The sequence below is a fragment of the Phyllobates terribilis genome, unplaced genomic scaffold (assembly GCF_046119375.1).
Source record: "Phyllobates terribilis strain yellow unplaced genomic scaffold, ASM4611937v1 Scaffold_8193__1_contigs__length_32111, whole genome shotgun sequence".
Classification (NCBI taxonomy): Eukaryota; Metazoa; Chordata; class Amphibia; order Anura; family Dendrobatidae; genus Phyllobates; species Phyllobates terribilis.
Genome location: NW_027370933.1, coordinates 3141 through 20355, shown reverse-complemented (window position 1 = coordinate 20355; position 17215 = coordinate 3141). Strand labels below are relative to the sequence as shown.

The following is a 17215-nucleotide window of genomic DNA, read 5'->3' as shown; positions in this document are numbered from 1 at the left end:
TTTATTTATCAAGGCTTGAAAAAGAGAGCTTGCAAAGGTATCAAATTTTAGCAAGCAATAGTACAATCCTGTAAGGGCCTAACAAGCGTTTAGCAATAAGCATCACACAGAACATGCAAGAGACAAATACCCCTAAGATTATAGGCTAGGTTAGCGCACATAATAGACTTAAATTCCCAAGTTGAAAAGAAGCATGAAGTTTAAGGAGTCAAGAAGGAAGGAGCTTACAATGAAAGGGAGATTCTTAATAAGGGGGGTCAATCCCAAGTGTAGCCTTAGTTTGATAAATGGTTCCTTGTTCAGGGCCTTGGTGAAAATGTCAGCTACTTGATCCTTGGTTCTACAATCGGGAAGCTCCATGTTGTTCTTCTCCACATGGTCTCGAAGGATGTGATGACGAACATCAATGTGTTTAGTTCGAGAGTGGTGCACATGGTTCTTTGAGATGTTGATAGCACGTGTGTTGTCACATCTTATTTCGAGAGAGCCTATAGTAATACCAAAGTCGTTTAGTTATTGCTTGATCCATAGGAGTTGATCACAACATGAAGCAACCGATATGTATTCCGCCTCGGTGGTGGACACAGCTACTGAGTGTTGCTTTAGTGATCCCCGAGAAACAAGCCAAGGGCCTAAGAATTGATCTATACCTGAGGTGCTCTTTCGATCAACTAAGTAACCTACATAGTCAACATCTGTATATCCCACAAGGGTAAAATCGCAGTTCTTACGATATCGTAAACATAAATTGTCAGTCCCTTTTAAGTAGCGAAAGATTCGCTTGATGATAGTGACATTCGACTCCCTTGGATCGGATTTAAATCTTGCACATGTGCTCACTGCAAACACAATATCAGGCTTGGAGGCGGTTAAGTACATCAATGATCCAACCATACCTTGATAGAGCGTCTCGTTAGTCTTGGGGCCATTGAGGTCAGCATCAAGCTTAGTCCATGCGGACACCTGGGTGTGAAGGGGCTTATTATTCTCCATTTCAAACTTCTTTATTATCTCCCTTAAGTACTTTTGTTGATGGATTTGTATGCCTTTAACCTTTTGTACCACTTAAAGGCCGAGAAAGAAGTTCAGTTCCCTGATCATGCTCATGTTGAACTTGCTACTCATCACATTCTTGAATTTATCTACAAGTGACAGGTGAGTGGAGAAAAAAATAATATCATCTACGTATACCTGAACCACAAGAATGTCGCCCTTGTGTTCTTGAATGTAGAGCGTCTTGTCAATCATCCCCCTTTTTTAGTTATTTTCAAGGAGGTACGCAGAAAGACAATCATATCATGCCCTTGGTGCTTGCTTCAAGCCATATAGTGCCTTGTCTAGGCCTCGTTGAGAACTCCATTAAGAAAGGCCGTCCTCACATCCATTTGGAATATCTTGCAACCCTTGTGAGAGGCGAAGGCTATCAAAAGACGAATGTCCTCTAGACGAGCGGCTGAAGCATAGGTCTCATTATAGTCAATTCCCTATTTTATGGTTGTATCCTTGAGCCACAAGGCGAGCTCTGTTTCTTACCACAACACCTGAGTCATCGAGCTTGTTTATAAAGATCCAGCGAGTTCCAATGATAGTACGATTGGAGGGCTTAGGAACTAGATACCAGACTTTATTTAGTTTGAACTCATGAAGCTCTTCTTGCATAGCGGCCACCCAATCTGGATCAAGGATGGCTTCTTTGATGTTCTTAAGCTCGGTGAGGGAGACAAAGGCGTTGAAGGCGAATAGATTAGTCTCTGAAGTGGGTTCTTCAAGTTCTTCGGTGATTGCCTATGGACGAGCCTCTAAAGCAACTCTTGAGCTAGTATGCACTCCTGAGTGTAAGGGAGTGATCATGTTCCCTAGAGGATGAGCGCCTTGTTTCTGGAAGACTCTAGTAGGAGGGGTTGTGATGGGAACTATGTAGGAGTGAGAGGGCACATCGCTGTCACTGTCTGAGTTGCATGCTATGAGAGCTGAGGCTGTAAATGGAGGGGAGTGGATTTAAGGCTCTAGAAGAAGGTGCTTGAGAGCTTTTTGAAGAAGCTTCTGAGAGCACGACTTCGAGGAATGGATCTGCAGTGTTAGACGTCGGTGAATGGAAAATGCCTTGATTGAACACCACGTGTATTCTCTCCTCATAGGTTCTAGTTCTTTGATTAAACACCTTATATGCCTTACTCGCTGGAACATAGCCAAGGAAGATGGATTCATCACTTCTTGCATAAAATTTTCCCAAATTATCCTTTCCGTTGTTGAGCACAAAGCACTTGTGTCCAAAGTCCTTGAAATGGGAGATGCTGGGAGGGTATCCTTTGATCAGCTTGTATGGGGTTTTAGCGAGCGTATGGTGTTGAAGAGCCCTATTGATGATGTAGCAAGCTGTTTTCACCGCTTTAGCCCAAAATGATGAAGAAACTCCATTTCCAAGTAGCATTGTTCTCACCATCTCCACTAAGATTCTGTTCTTCCTTTCAACGACTCCGTTTTTAGAATCCTAGGGGCTGAGAAATTATGGCTTATACCTCTTTCAATGTTGTAGCTAAGCATCTAGCTGTTCTCAAATTTAGTACCATGGTCTGAACGAATGGAGCACACTTGTAGTGATAGGGAGTTCTCAAGCAAAGTAACGAGCTCAGTGAAGCGAGTGAAGACTTGATCTTTAGAACGCAAAAAGAGTGTCCTTGTGAATCTAGAGAAGTCATCAACAATCACATGTAACATGCTCTAACAGGGCTTTGAATAGGCATAGGTCCACAGAGGTCCATGTGAAGAAGCTCAAGGGGCTTCTTGGTTGTGATATCTGACTTTGGCTTGAATGAGCTTCTGACTTGTTTTCCCTTGACACAATTAGCACAATGTGTCATATTCTCTATCTTGATAGGAGGTAAACCAGGGACCAACTCTTTCGCACGAATCTTGTGTAGGAGATGTAGATTGACATGCCCAAGTCTTTGATGCCACAATGCGGTTTGATCTTCTATAGTAGCCAAGCAAAGGTCACTCTTAGAGATGTAACTAGGGTCTAATATGTAAGTGCCATTGACTCGCTTTCCCTTTAAGATAATTTCATTTGCAGCGTTCCTCAGAAAGCACTTGGAGGTAGTAAAAGTGACTTTATTTGGTCCCTCATTGCAAAGCTGAGCAACACTCAATAGATTATGGAGAATGCTTTCCACAAAGCTCACCATTTGAATCTCTATTTTATCATTCAGAAGCACCTTTCCATGTCTTGTAATCTCTCTAGCTCTTTTGTCACCAAATGATATGCTTCCACCATCATAGTTCCTGAAACCTTCGCAATCTTTTCTTGTCTCCGGTCATGTGACATGAGCAGCCACTATTTATGTACCATTTGTTCTCGCTGCTCAATTTTACCTACAATGAAGCAATCAAACTTTTCGAACCCATTGAAGATCAGCTTTTCTGGGTGGATTAGCTTTCTTGTTCACATTAGAAGAATGATTATTGACTCATTTTTAGCCTTTGGTTGAAGGAACATGTTCAAAATAAGAAGCGTCATTCAAATCAAGCACTTCATGTGTATTGTGAGCGGGTGAATTGTATGGCTTGTTACTTAGAGCATGCTTCTTCTTGTAGCTATGTACAGTATGACCATTATTACCACAAAACCTACACCATTCATTGTATTTGACATAACCGTACTTGCCCTTTCTAGGTCTGAAGAGCATTTTATCCTTAAGCTTAGGATCTAATTTGTTTACTGAGTTCCCTTGGGCTTGGCTCACATACATCTTATGAGCCTTTCCCCCTTGGAACCAGCAACTAGTGTCCCTTGGTGATTGTTCAAGTGCCTTTACCTTTTTCTCTAGAAATTCATTTTTGCTTCTACAAGTTTGAAGGGATTTATCTAAGGTCTCAACTTTTTCCGTTAATTCTCTAGTAAGCTTCTCATTGGCGCTAGAGCCCTTAGAGGAATCCCTATCCTAGTCATATCCTAGTCCAGTTCTAGATCTAACAAATACAATTTAATTAACCATGTTCTTATTAATAGATTCAGTTAGATCGGTGAGTTTATTAAGGATGATTCATAAGTCTCTTTCTACCTTTGAGTGAAAGTCCTTAGATAGTTCCCCTTGAGGCTGCTTACAACTGCATCCCTCGCAGGTTTTAGTCATTAGGCTCAGTTCACTAGACTTTACTAAGGTCTTTTCCTTGTTAGCTAACCTAGTAGACAAATCCAAACACTCACTACGTAGATCCTTGACTTTCTCTTCATATTCATTGATTTATGACTCTGGAGTTTCAGTATCTTGTAACAAGCCCTTAATAATGTTGATAAGCTCTTTCTTTTCTAGCAAATTGAGACGAATAGGAAAAGGGTCAGAAGATTTTACCTCAGGAGCAAGAGCCTCTTTATCAGCCATAAGAGATTGGCCTTCATAGAGGCCAACTTCATCATCTTCTTCTCCCAATGCCAAGAAAAGTGCTTTCTTTTTAGATAATTTGACCTTAGGGTTGGTGAATGTCTTAGAAAGATGCCCCTTTTCCTGGCAATTATAGCAAGTGTACTCCTTGAGATCTCGCTTTGCTGTGGATGATGATTCTCCTTGACCAGCCTTTTTCTAGAACCATTTATTGACCATCTTTGTCACGAGGGAGACTTCCTTGTCATCGTCCTCTTCCTCTTTACCATCATCGATGTCCATCTTCTCTAGAACATTTGTAAACTTCAAAGCAGTTCCAACGACTTCTTTAGTATCTAAGCCCTTCCTCATATTTGCGTTCTCTTGGTCGAATGACTTGCCAAATATGTTGACCAATGAGAGCTTCTTGCAATTCGGAGACATTAGACCAATTCTTCGGGTGAGCTCGAACTTATCGGTCATTGCATAGATGTTAGTTGTATGAACTAGCCCCTTAGTTCGTACAAATTATAATGAGTTAGTTTTAATGATAAGAAACTACTTTATGAACTAATATGTGTATTGAGTGAGATATCGCAGGAAATCGATAGGCCTTTGAGTTACTTAGGAAGCTAAAGCGTGGAAAACAACGAGCTGAAGAGAAGAGACAAGAGTGAGTTCAGCAAGAAGACTAGCGCTCAAGGCGCTTAACTAGGAGCAAGGGAACCGAAGGGGACCGAACTTTAAGAGTGAAGGATCGAGCTACACAGAGTGACGTGCTACACAAGGAGGACGCGCTCAAGGGGACAGAAGATGCTCAAGGGGACCAAGCGCGTATTTATGGAAAGAGATCTTCCTTGAAGGTAAAGAAGGAAATAGATCTAAAGAAGGAAAGAGTTGATTCACCAAGAGATTTACCAGATTCAAGATCTTAACAGTTGAAGCTAGTTTGTCATTATATTCGGCTATTTTAGATATAATACTTCATTTATTATTATTCACTTGCTTTTAGGTAATTATTTCCCGGTGATTATGTCATAGTATAAGTAGTTTAGTTTATCATCCTTATACTGTGGTTGTCGAACTAGAGAGAGAGAGTTCATCTTGATTTAGATCTTAGGCAATAGCTAGGAGAGTTAAGAGAAACTAAGAACTGTGTGTTCGCCTAGTTGGTGTAAGTTTCAAGAGAAATCAAATCAACTAATGTTTTGGAATTGAAGTGTTTACTTGTTCTTAGTCTATATTCCGCACAAAAGATTTGATCTTTAGTTAGACTAAGTACTTCACGATCCACAATTCGTATCAGAGCAGGATCCAATTCCACTATGGCAATGAAGAACTCAGAGTTCAACCTCGGCATGTCACTCAAAAAACCTCACCAGCTTCGAGAAGGAGAACTTGATTGGTGGATGGGAGTTCACACGACTTTCATCCAAACCCAAGACTACCAATGCTGGAAGATCACTGAACTTGGTGACGAAGTGCTTCCAGAACTGAAGGATAGAAAGGATTGGTAACTAGAGCACTATGCCAAGATGGAGAAAAATTCCAAAGCTCGACAACTGATTCTGTGTGGACTCTCTCGCATGGATATTGACAAAGTCATTGGCATTCCAACTGCCAAAGACATGTGGGAAGCTATCATCACCATACACAGAGGAAGAGAAGATCAGAAGGACACCAGAAAGTTCACGCTTCAAAGGGTGTTTCAATCCTTCAAACAACTCCCTGGGGAAAGCGTGTCAGCCTGCCAATCGCGCTTCACCATTCTGGTCAACAAGCTAACGGCCTCTGGTGTAACCATTCCAGCCCCTGAGCAGACACTGGCTGTCATCTACACTATGAGCGATAAATTCGAGCTCACTCGAAGAATCGCACTCATGTCATCAGATTGGAAGAAGCTTTCAGTCGTAGACATATTTGGCAAGTTCTTCGACCAAGAGAACGTTGATTCGCTAAAGGGACTCAAGATAAGAGAAGCCACTGGAACAACGCTGAAGCTCACGAAGGTGCTTGAAAAAATGGACATCAATGACGGTGAAGAAGACGAGGACGATGATACAGAAATCCACTTATGACTAAGATGGTTAAGAAATGGTTCAAGAAGAGAGCTGGACCAGGTGAAGCATCATCTTCATCCAAGCGCGATCTCAAGGAGTATACAGCTATAACTGCCAAGACAAGCGGCATCTGGCCAAGACGTGCACTAACCCAAAGGTAGAGGCCACTGAGAAGATGGCGCTTTTCTCAGCTTGGGGAGAAGAAGATGATGAAGCTGACCTTCACGAAGGATTTCGAGGCAAATGTCTCATGGCCAAGGCAGAGGCTCTCACCTCTGAGGTAAAACTCCTGACTCCTTTCCTAATCGCTTGAATATGCTTGAAAAGAAAGACCTTATTAATATGATTAAGGGGCTACTAGAGGACAGTGAAGCCTTAGAATCTCAAGTCACTGAATATGAAGAGGAAGTTACTGAACTACGTAGTGAATGTCTTGACCTATCCACTAGGCTAGCTGAGAAAGAGAAGGCCTTAGTAAAATCTAGGGAACTGAGTCTGATGACAAAATCCTGCGAGGGCTGCAAGGGTAAGCAACCTCAAGGGGGATCGTTAAAGGACCTAGAACTCAAGGTAGAAAGCGACTTAGGGCTAATTCTCACTAAGATCCCCGAATTAACTAAATCTGTTAATGAGAAAACCGTGAATCAAACTGTCTTTGTAAAAGCTAGACCTGGATTAGTATATGACGTAGACTCCTCCAAGTGCTCAAGTGCTAGTGAAAACCTCACCAGAGTGTTAAGTGAAAAAGCTGAAACCTTAGACAAGGCCCTTCAAATATGTAGAAACAAGAATGAATTCCTAGAGAAAAAGGTTAAGGCACTTGAACAACCAGTAGGGAATGACAATCACTGGTTTCATGGGGAAAGGGCTAATAAGATGTATGTGAGCCAAGCCAAAGGGAATGCCACAAACACAATAGATCCTAAGATTAAGGATAGGAAGCCCTTTAGACCTGGAAAAGGCAAATATGGTTATGTGAAGTACAACGAATGGTGCATGTTTTGTGGTAACAATGGTCACACTATACACTCTTGCAAGAAGAAGCAAGCGCTAAGTAAAAAGGCATACAAGTCACCCACTCGCGCTACATGCGAAGTGAGTAGCTTGAATGAAGCTTCTTATCTAGCGACTGCCTCTTCATCTAAAGGCCAAAGGCTCAATCGTATTACTTCTCCTTATACTAACCAGAAAACTAATCCACCCAAGAAAGCTGAGCTTCAATGGGTTCCAAAAGTTTGATTGCTTATTTACAGGAAAACTTGAGCAGCGAGAGCAAATGGTACATAGACAGTGGCTGCTCATGTCACATGACTGGAGACAAGGAAAGATTACAAAGTTTTCAAGTATATGACGATGGAAGCATATCGTTTGGCGACAAGAGAGCTAGAGAAATCACTGGACACGGGAAGGTACATCTAAATGACAAGATAGAGATCTAGATGGTGAATTTTGTGGAAAGCCTTCGCTACAACCTCTTAAGCGTAGCTCAACTCTGTGACGAGGGACCAAACAAAGTGACCTTCACTACCTCTAAGTGTCTTGTGAGAAATGCCATTGGGGAGATCACCCTAAGGGGGAAGCGAGTCAACATCACTTACATCTTTGACTCCAGCTTCATCCCAAAAGGTCACATCTGTCTCGCTACTATTGAAGATCAAATGGAATTATGGCATCAACGACTAGGGCACGTAAATTTTTATCTTCTACGTAAGCTGCGTGCAAAGGAGCTAGTTCGTGGTCTACCTCTCATCAAGATAGACAACTTGACACACTGTGTTAATTGTGTTAAGGGGAAACAAGTCCGAACCTCATTCAAAGACAAGAAGAACGTCACAACAAAGAAGCCCCTTGAGCTTCTTCAGATGGACCTCTGTGGCCCAATGCGCATTTAAACTCCTGGTGGAGCACGCTATATATTTGTGATCGTTGATGACTACTCTAGGTTCGCGTGGACCTTATTTCTGCGCTCAAAGGATCAAGCCTCCTCGATCTTCATAGAGCTGGTCGCCCTACTCAAGAATTCTCTATCTCTAAAGGTGCGCTCTATAAGATCTGATCATGGAACTGAATTTGAGAATGGAGAAATGCTGAGCTACTGCGTTGAAAGAGGAATTGCTCACAACTTCTCAGCTCCTAGGACACCATAATAGAACGAAGTGGTTGAAAGAAAGAATCGAACGCTAGTAGAGATGGCGCGCACCATGCTTATTCAAAGTGGTGTCACTCCCTCTCTATGGGATGAAGTGGTGAACAGTGCATGCTACATCACCAACAGAGCTCTTCTATGCCCTTCTCTAGGCCAGACTCTCTACGAGCTGATCAAGGGATATCATCCAAGCATATCTCATTTTAGGGTATTTGGATGCAAGTGCTACGTACTGAACAATGGGAAAGATAATGTAGGCAAGTTTGATGCACAAAGTGATGAAGCCATCTTTTTTGGCTATGTTCCAGCAAGCAAAGCGTACAAGGTCTTCAACCAAAGAACAAGAACCTTTGAGGAGAGCATACACATAGTGTTTGATGAAAGCGCCTTTCTCACTTCCTTGACAAACACTTCCGATCCATTCCCAGAAGTTGCCTCCTTTGAATCCCCTTCAGATATCGATCAAGCACCTCCTCATAAAGCCTTAAACCCACTAGCCCCTCCGTATATAGCCTCAGTTCCCTCATTCCCTGACTCAGATAGTGATAACAAAGGGCCTTCTACCTCATACATTGATTAGAACACAGAGCCTCCCACTAGAGCTTTTCAACAACAAAGTGCTCATCCTCCAACAAACATGCTCACCCAGTCCATTCTGGGATTCACACTCGCTCTCGTGTAGCTCGACTAGCTCCTCCAGAGACAATCATTGAAGCACTTGATGAAACAACTGAGGAAACCATCCTTTGTGCCTTCAATGCATTCGTCTCTCTCACTGAGCCTAAGAATATCAAAGAAGCCATCCTCGATCCAGATTGGGTGGCTGCCATGCAAGAAGATCTTCATGAATTCAAGCAAAACAAAGTGTGGCGCCCTGTTCCTAAGCCCTCCAATCGCACCATCATAGGCACTCATTGGGTCTTTCACAACAAGCTCGATGATTCAGGAGTTGTGGTCAGAAACAAAGCACGTCTGGTAGCACAAGGGTACAACCAAAAAGAAGGGATCGATTATGACGAGACCTACGTCCCAGTTGCTAGATTAGAGGCCATTTGACTTCTTATTGCCTTCGCTTCGCACAAGGGCTTCAAGCTCTTTCAAATGAATGTGAAGACGACTTTTCTCAATGGTGTGCTCAATGAAGAAGTGTACGTGAAGCAGCCCCCACCCTTTGAAGACTCGAATCACCCAGAGCACTTTTATTTCCTGGACAAGGACCTCTATGGGATAAAGGAAGTACCAAGGGAATGGTATGAGTGACTCTCTGAGTACCTCCTCGCCAACAACTACAAGAGGGGAACAATCGACAAGACGCTCTTCATCCAGGAACATAAAGGCGACATCCTAGTGGTTCAGGTATATGATGATGATATTATTTTTTGTTCAACTAACATGTCGCTTGTAGAGAAATTCAAAGACGTGACGAGTAGCAAGTTCAACATGAGCATGATAGGGTTAGACTGCAAGTGGTGCAAAAGGCTGAAGGTATTCAAATTCATCAACAAAAGTATCTAAGGGAGATCATAAAGAAGTTTGGAATGGACAATTGCAAGCCCCTTCACACTCCAGTGTCCACATGCACTAAGTTAGACGCATACCTTAACGGCCCCAAGGAGAGTGAAACACTCTATAAAGGTATGGTAGGATCCTTAATGTACTTAACTGCCTCTAGGCCCGATATTGTTTTTGCAGTGAGCTTGTGTGCATGTTTCTAATCCAATCCAAGGGAGTCACACGTCGCCATCATCAAGCGTACCCTTCGTTATCTAAAAGGGACTGATAATCTTTGTTTATGGTACCCTAAGAACTGCGATTTTACCCTTGTTGGATACACAGATGCTGACTATGCGGGATATCTAGTTCATCGAAAGAGCACCTCAGGTATGGCACAATTTCTAGGCCCTTGTCTCGTTTCATGGGGCTCTCGCAAACAGAACTCAGTAGCTATGTCTACCACCGAGGCTGAATACATAACAACCGCTTCTTGTTGTGCTCAACTCCTATGGCTCAGGCAACAACTCACTGACTTCGGAATCTCGATGGGCTTGATTGAAATAAGGTGTGACAACACAAGTGCGATCAACATCTCAAAGAATCATGTGCACCACTCTCGAACCAAGCACATTAACGTGTGTCATCACTTCCTTAGAGATAATGTGGAGAAGAAGCACATCGAGCTCACCCATTGTAGAACTGAGGATCAAATAGCAGACATTTTCACCAAGGCCTTGAACAAGGAACCGTTCATCAAGCTAAGACTTCTCTTGGGCTTGATACCCTTTCATTAAGCATCTCCTTGCACGTAAGCCTTCTCCCTTGATCTTGTGTAAATTCAGTGCTCCTTTTAATCTTGGGAACCTAGGACTAACACGTGCGCGAACCTAGCCTATACTCTTAGGGGTATTCGTCCTTCGCATGCTTCGTGTGATGCTAAATGATAAATGCTTAGTTAGGCCCTCTCTAGGATTGCACTATTGCTTGCTAAAACTTGATCCATTTGCATGCTATTCATTTTCAAGCCCTTATATATATGCACGATTATCGCTTCTTAACCTCATAATCAAGCCCATCAGATATGATTTGTGCTTATAGGCCAGTCCCTTAGCCTTGATCTTAATGTTATGTTCCCTATGACCATATAAGCCACAACTGGAAGTATTCATTGAGATGACAAAAAGCCTACCCATATATGATTATCACTTCTTGTTTTTAAAAGAGCTTTTATGTCCCTTTGTGTTGTGAGTTTACTATGTGCTAAAGTGAGTTGATTTATCCTACTGAGAATGGGAACTGAGACACAGTACGTCCTAGTATGGGGACCGAGTAAGTAGAAGAGATCACAAGCACAATTTTTGAGCTACATGTCCTTGGGGACCGAGTAACACAGATTAGAGTCAAGCGCAGATAACTTCAGGAACTGAGTATGGGGACCGATTGAATCTTAGGGACCAAGGGTCTCAACGGTCGACTATCTTCTAGGCACTCATTACTCGCCAGCCTACCAATGTTCACTTGCATCTACAATAAACGAGGCGCCGTTCCAAATCTGACTAAAGGTCGTTGTGATTCGACCGTTTGATCCTATCCATAAATAGCCCCTTCGAACAGATTTAGACCCCCTTTCACCACCTCTGCAACTATTCACTCTTCTTAAACTCTCTCTCCCAAGCACTCTACGTTCAAAACCTACAACTCGTCATCACACTCCCTTTCAATACTCTCCAACTCCCACTCTCTCAAACACAATAGTGGCCAAACCAATGAACATGGACCCCGCCAAATGGGCCGAATTCCTCAAATTCCAGGAGTTCATGGAGAGCTCCAAAGGGCCGCCCATGTTGCCCCTTCCTCCTCCACCACACCAGCTCTCCCTGATACAGCACCACCAAAAGCCTCTCTCTCCCATTCCAGAGAAAGTGTCTAGCCCTCAGCCCTCACCTATTGCTCACTCCAACTCTTCAGCACCAATGGAGGAAGACCAGACAACCCCAGTTATTCATCCTGTCACCTCCACCGACTCCACCGAGCACACTCCCTCCGTTTCCAAACACGACGAATCCACTCATCACTAGCCTGACGTCACATCCACCGCCCTTGCTCTCACTACTCCTCCCTCTCCACCACCTGAGACCCCCCATCAAATGAGCCTTAGCCATCACGCCCTCCTCCACAACCCAGAAATGCCAGAAGACGATCGCCCTGCCTGAAAGTGGCGAGTCCCTCAGTCTCCCTCCCGCTCATGGCAACTTCTCGACCAGAGTCCTCATCGAGCCCCTAATCATTGGCCAAGGATTCTGGTCCAGCCTCAGCCTTGTAGAGTTTGACGTAGCCGCCGCCGTCGCCTCCCTCGAGCGCACTTGATGGTCCGAGCTCGAGGTGGAGCCCTTCGCCATTGACTATGAAGAGGTGAGAAAGTTCTACAACGCTCTCGCTGTCATGACCCCGAGCACTGGCCAGCTATATTCTGTGGCCCACATTCCTTGGGGAGACGAGCCCAAGACACTGAACGTCAAGCTGATGGAGAAGGTGCTCGACCTCCCAACAGGCGAAGGGTACGCGTCTCTTCCGAAGAAGAACTGGCCCTCTAGAAAGGGCGAGATGCTGGAACTGCTGGTGGGGAAGCTGCGTCCCAAGGAGATCAAGACGTGCATGCTGGGCTTCGGTACAAAGCTCCTTCACTACATAATGTTGCACAACATCATCCCGCGCCAAGAGAAGCGCGATACCGTCAACATCCCTGACGCGTGTCTCCTCCGAGAAGTCATCGAAGGGAGTCTAATAGACACGTCGCGACTCATCCTCTCCCATATCCTGACGGTGAAGATGCATAAGAACCACGCGCTTCCCTACCCCCACATAGTCAAGAATCTCATGCTAGAGTTGGGGATCTACAAGCCGACCAAGGAGACGTCATGCGAGAGTATTCTCAATGAAACTGGGTTGCGCAGGCTACTCAAGCACACCAATATGGATGCGCTGGATGAGAAGCTCCTACTTGGCTCTACTCCCAGATCTGAGCCTAGGCCTAATCCCGAGCCCAAACCAAAGCCTGAAACCTCAGCCCCTTCCAGATCTGAATCCAGACCTCGCAGAATGAAGAGCCCCTTGAAGGAGTCTAAGCCCCTGCTGCCGCCGAGCATGAGCTCAGAAGAAATTCAGCACCGTACCTTGGAAGTTGTACTTCAGAAGAATCGGCACCTATCCGGGCTTAAGCGCTTGATCGACTGGCATCTTCATCATGTAAAGGCACTCATTATCGGACCCATACAAGAGACTTGTGACTACCAGGATGAATACTAGTGGGAGTAGATGTAGTCTCAGTTCCCTTAGGGCCTCTTAGAAATCCCAAGCTCCTCTAAAATTCTTGTCATTTTTTGGTCTTTTTGGCTGCTTCTCTATGTGCTCTTCAATTTTATCAATGAATTGCTAGTTTTTGGTTCACTTATCTGCTTACTCTAGTGCGTACTGAGATAGGGCTAGACTTATTGCAATTTCTTTCATATCACTTACTCATTCCTCTGGAAGGCACGCACGTGCTACACTTAGTTTCCCTTGATTAATATTGCGCATTCCTTTTTACATGATGTCAAAAAGGGGAATATTACAGGCATAAGAGTTATTTAACTTAGGGGGAACTAGAACATATGGAGTTAAAGGGCGATGCTTATTACTTGTTCATTGATTAAGGGGGAATTGAAAGCTACTTCTTATCTCAGCTCTATAATATGCCTATTCCAGGATTCTAAGTTTGTCATCATTTTAAAAGGGGAAATTGTTAGTTGTATGAACTAGCCCCTTAGTTCGCACAACTGATAATGCCTTAGTTTTAATGATAACAAACTATATGTGTATTGAGTGAGATATCACAGGATATCGATAGGCCTTTGAGTTACTTAGGAAGCTAAAGCGTGGAAAACAACGAGCTTAAGAGAAGAGACAAGAGCGAGTTCAGCGAGAAGACTAGCTCTCAAGGAGCTTAACTAGGAGCAAGGGAACCGAAGGATACTGAAGGGGACCGAACTTCAAGAATGAAGGATCGAGCTGTACAGTGTGACGCACTACAAAAGGAGGATGCGCTCAAGGGGACCGAAGGCGCTCAAGGGGACCGAGCGCGTATTTATGGAAAGAGATCTTCCTTGAAGCTAAAGAAGGAAATAGAGCTAAAGAAGGAAAGAGTTGATTCGCCAAGAGATTTACCAGATTCGAGATCTTAACAGTTGAAGCTAGTTTGTCATTATATTCGGCTAGTTTAGATTTAATACTTTATTTATTATTATTCACTTGCTTTTAGGTAATTAGTTCCCGGTGATTATGCCATAGTATAAGTAGTTTAGTTTATCATCCTTACACGGTGGTTGTCAAACTAGAGAGAGAGAGTTCATCTTGATTTAGAGCTTAAGAAATAGCTAGGAGAGTTGAGAGAAACTAAGAACTGTGTGTTCGCCTAGTTGTTGTAAGTTTCAAGAGAAATCAAATCAACCAACGTTTTGGAATTGAAGTGTTTACTTGTTCTTAGTCTATATTCGGCACAAAAGATTTGATCTTTAGTTAGACTAAGTACTTCACGATCCACAATAGACGATGGCTAGTGTATTCTCCCAAGCATCAATCTATACACCAGCAACTCTTAATTTGTTCACCAAGATGGTGAACCGGGATTAGCACGCGAACACGCTTTCACCAAGGAGTTGCTTGAATGCTTGGAACTCTCTTTCAAGAATGAATTTTCTGGTGTCCTTTTGATCTTCACTACCTTTGTGAATGGAGATGATGGCTTCCCACATATCCTTGGTCGTTGGTATGCCAATGACCTTGTTGATGTCTGTTTGTGTGAGTCCACATAGAATAAGCTATCGAGCTTTTGAATTGTTCTCCATCTTGGCATAGTGCCCAGGTTGCTAATCTTTCCTCTCCTTCAATTCCGGATGCACTTCATCGCCAAGCTCGATAATCTTCCTATACTAGTAGTCTTGGGTTTGAATGAACGTTGTATGAACTCCTAGCCACCAGTCAAGCTCCCGTTCAAGAAGCTGATGAGGTTTGTTCAAGGACATCCTTAGATTGAATTCTCCTTTCTTCGTCATCGTTATGAAATCGGATCCTACTCTGATACCAATTGTGGATTGTGTGATTTGAGTACTTAATCTAACTAAATATTGTATCTTTTGTGCGGAATAAGATTAAGAACTTTAAGAACAGAGATCACCAAAACGATTTTCTTTATTGATTCTACTAGAGTTTACAACTTCAAGGCGAACACACAGTTCTTAGTTAGACTCTAAACTCTCCTAGATATTGCGTAAACTCTAAATCAACAAAGATAACTTCTTGCGACGAACACCTTTTCTAAAACAATAATCTAAACTATTTATACTAAAGACATAATCTCCGGAAACTAATCTACGAAAATCTAGATAAAAACAATAAATAAAACAATGAATAATAACTGAATATCAAAGATAACAAAGTAGTTGTAACAACCTAGATTACGAATCTAGGAGATCTCTGGTAAATCTATCTTTCCTTTTATAGCATCTTAACGATATATGTCCTCTTTTACGCGCTCGGTTCCCATCCTTTCACTCGGTTCCCTTAAGCGCATCACTCCCTTGTGTTATTTGGAACATCCATTACTCGGTTCCCTACATCCATCACTCGGTTCCCTAACTCCATAACTCGGTTTCCTACGTTCTTGTGAAGCGCTTTCAGTGCTTTATTTCTCTACTCGCTTGATTCCCATAAGGCGCTTCAGCTTCCTAACTTAAGCTCGTTAATTTCTTTGCTCAAATGATATATTTTGCTCAAAGGCCTATTGTTATCCTGCAATAACTCACTCAAGTTAGACATTAGTATATAAAGATGTTTGTTATCATTAAAATTGAGAGATTATAAGTTATAGATACTAGTAGCTAGTTCCTATAAGCAACACTTAATCAGGTATATTTATATAATACCCCTTATTTAAAGATTTTTTCATTGATATGAGTTTTATTTCTAATAAGGTAATAGTAGTGTACTCCTAAATAGGAAAATAGGTTTATTAAAATAGTAAGATTGTAGGGATAATTTTGACATAAGAAATTATTGTTAAGTTCTATCTAGAATGCTCCAGGGACCTATATTACGAGGAGGGAGTATAATATAAGATGATCACGTCAACAAGTGATAAATATTAAGTCACATCCCATTTCAACATGACATTCATGCTCTACTATTCTACATTATGGAATTATCTAATCTATAAGTGTTCAAGATTAAGATATATAATTATTTGTCCGCTAGTGATGAAAGAGAACTCAAACCGTATTTCGATTTGACATCAAAATTTTACTGACCCAGAATTCTAATCGATACAAAACTACGACAGTTCAAGTGAAATGAACAAGATCAGTTAATCGATCGAGAAGGGGAGAAATTTGACCTTAATATCAGGGCAAAGATGGTTTTGCCAACGTTCACGACATTGTTTTCCAGTCCTTTCGGTCAAATTTTCACCAATCATAGCCCATTTCCCAATCCCAAGATCCTCCACGAGTTCACTCAGTGCGCTAAATTTTATGATCCAAATAAGGGAATAGGTATAATTAGTCAGATTTTCAGGGATTAATAAAAAGATTATTTTTTGGTGACATGCAATTACAAATTAGGATGATTTTTCATTTTACTGCTTTCTATTTAAAAATAATCTACTAATAATTAAAAATCCTTCAATTATAATATAATACCGATAATATATCAGACATTTTCATAATTTAAAAAGTCTCTAACTGTCAATAATATTTCTTTATAACTAATGATTAGAGGCTAATGAAAAATTACAATGATAATTCTATTTGCTAAAACGATGTTTAATTTAGATAAAGAAACAAAAATCTGATTTAATTTAAAAGCGAACAAATAAATATGATGATTCAATCAAAACAATGAAATTGTAGTAGTTGTCTTCATCTTCTGTCCATTGGCCTTTGGTAAGGAAGTTAGAAGGACTACGTCCTACCATATTTCATGACATTAGCCGATCGCACGATTCCATTTTGTTGTTGTTGATCGAATTGGTCTTTCAACAATGGGAAGAGCCTTGAGGTTGAAGGAGGCAGAGGAGGTGACGTCATGCTGAAGTATCCATCCAAGGAATTGAATTCACCGAA

General features: G+C 42.1%; 1 protein-coding gene across 1 annotated transcript; it reads left to right on the top strand.

Annotated features, from left to right (window-relative positions):
- The first annotated feature begins 7860 nt into the window (after window positions 1-7860).
- Window positions 7861-8313, top strand: LOC141252131 (uncharacterized). The gene has a single exon (XM_073670466.1). It carries the CDS (start codon window positions 7861-7863, stop codon window positions 8311-8313), a length of 453 nt encoding a protein of 150 aa, XP_073526567.1.
- Window positions 8314-17215: the final 8902 nt, after the last annotated feature.

Excerpts from the sequence above, each read along its gene's own strand:
- LOC141252131 (XM_073670466.1), top strand. The coding sequence starts at position 7,861 with ATGGTGAATTTTGTGGAAAGCCTTCGCTACAACCTCTTAAGCGTAGCT.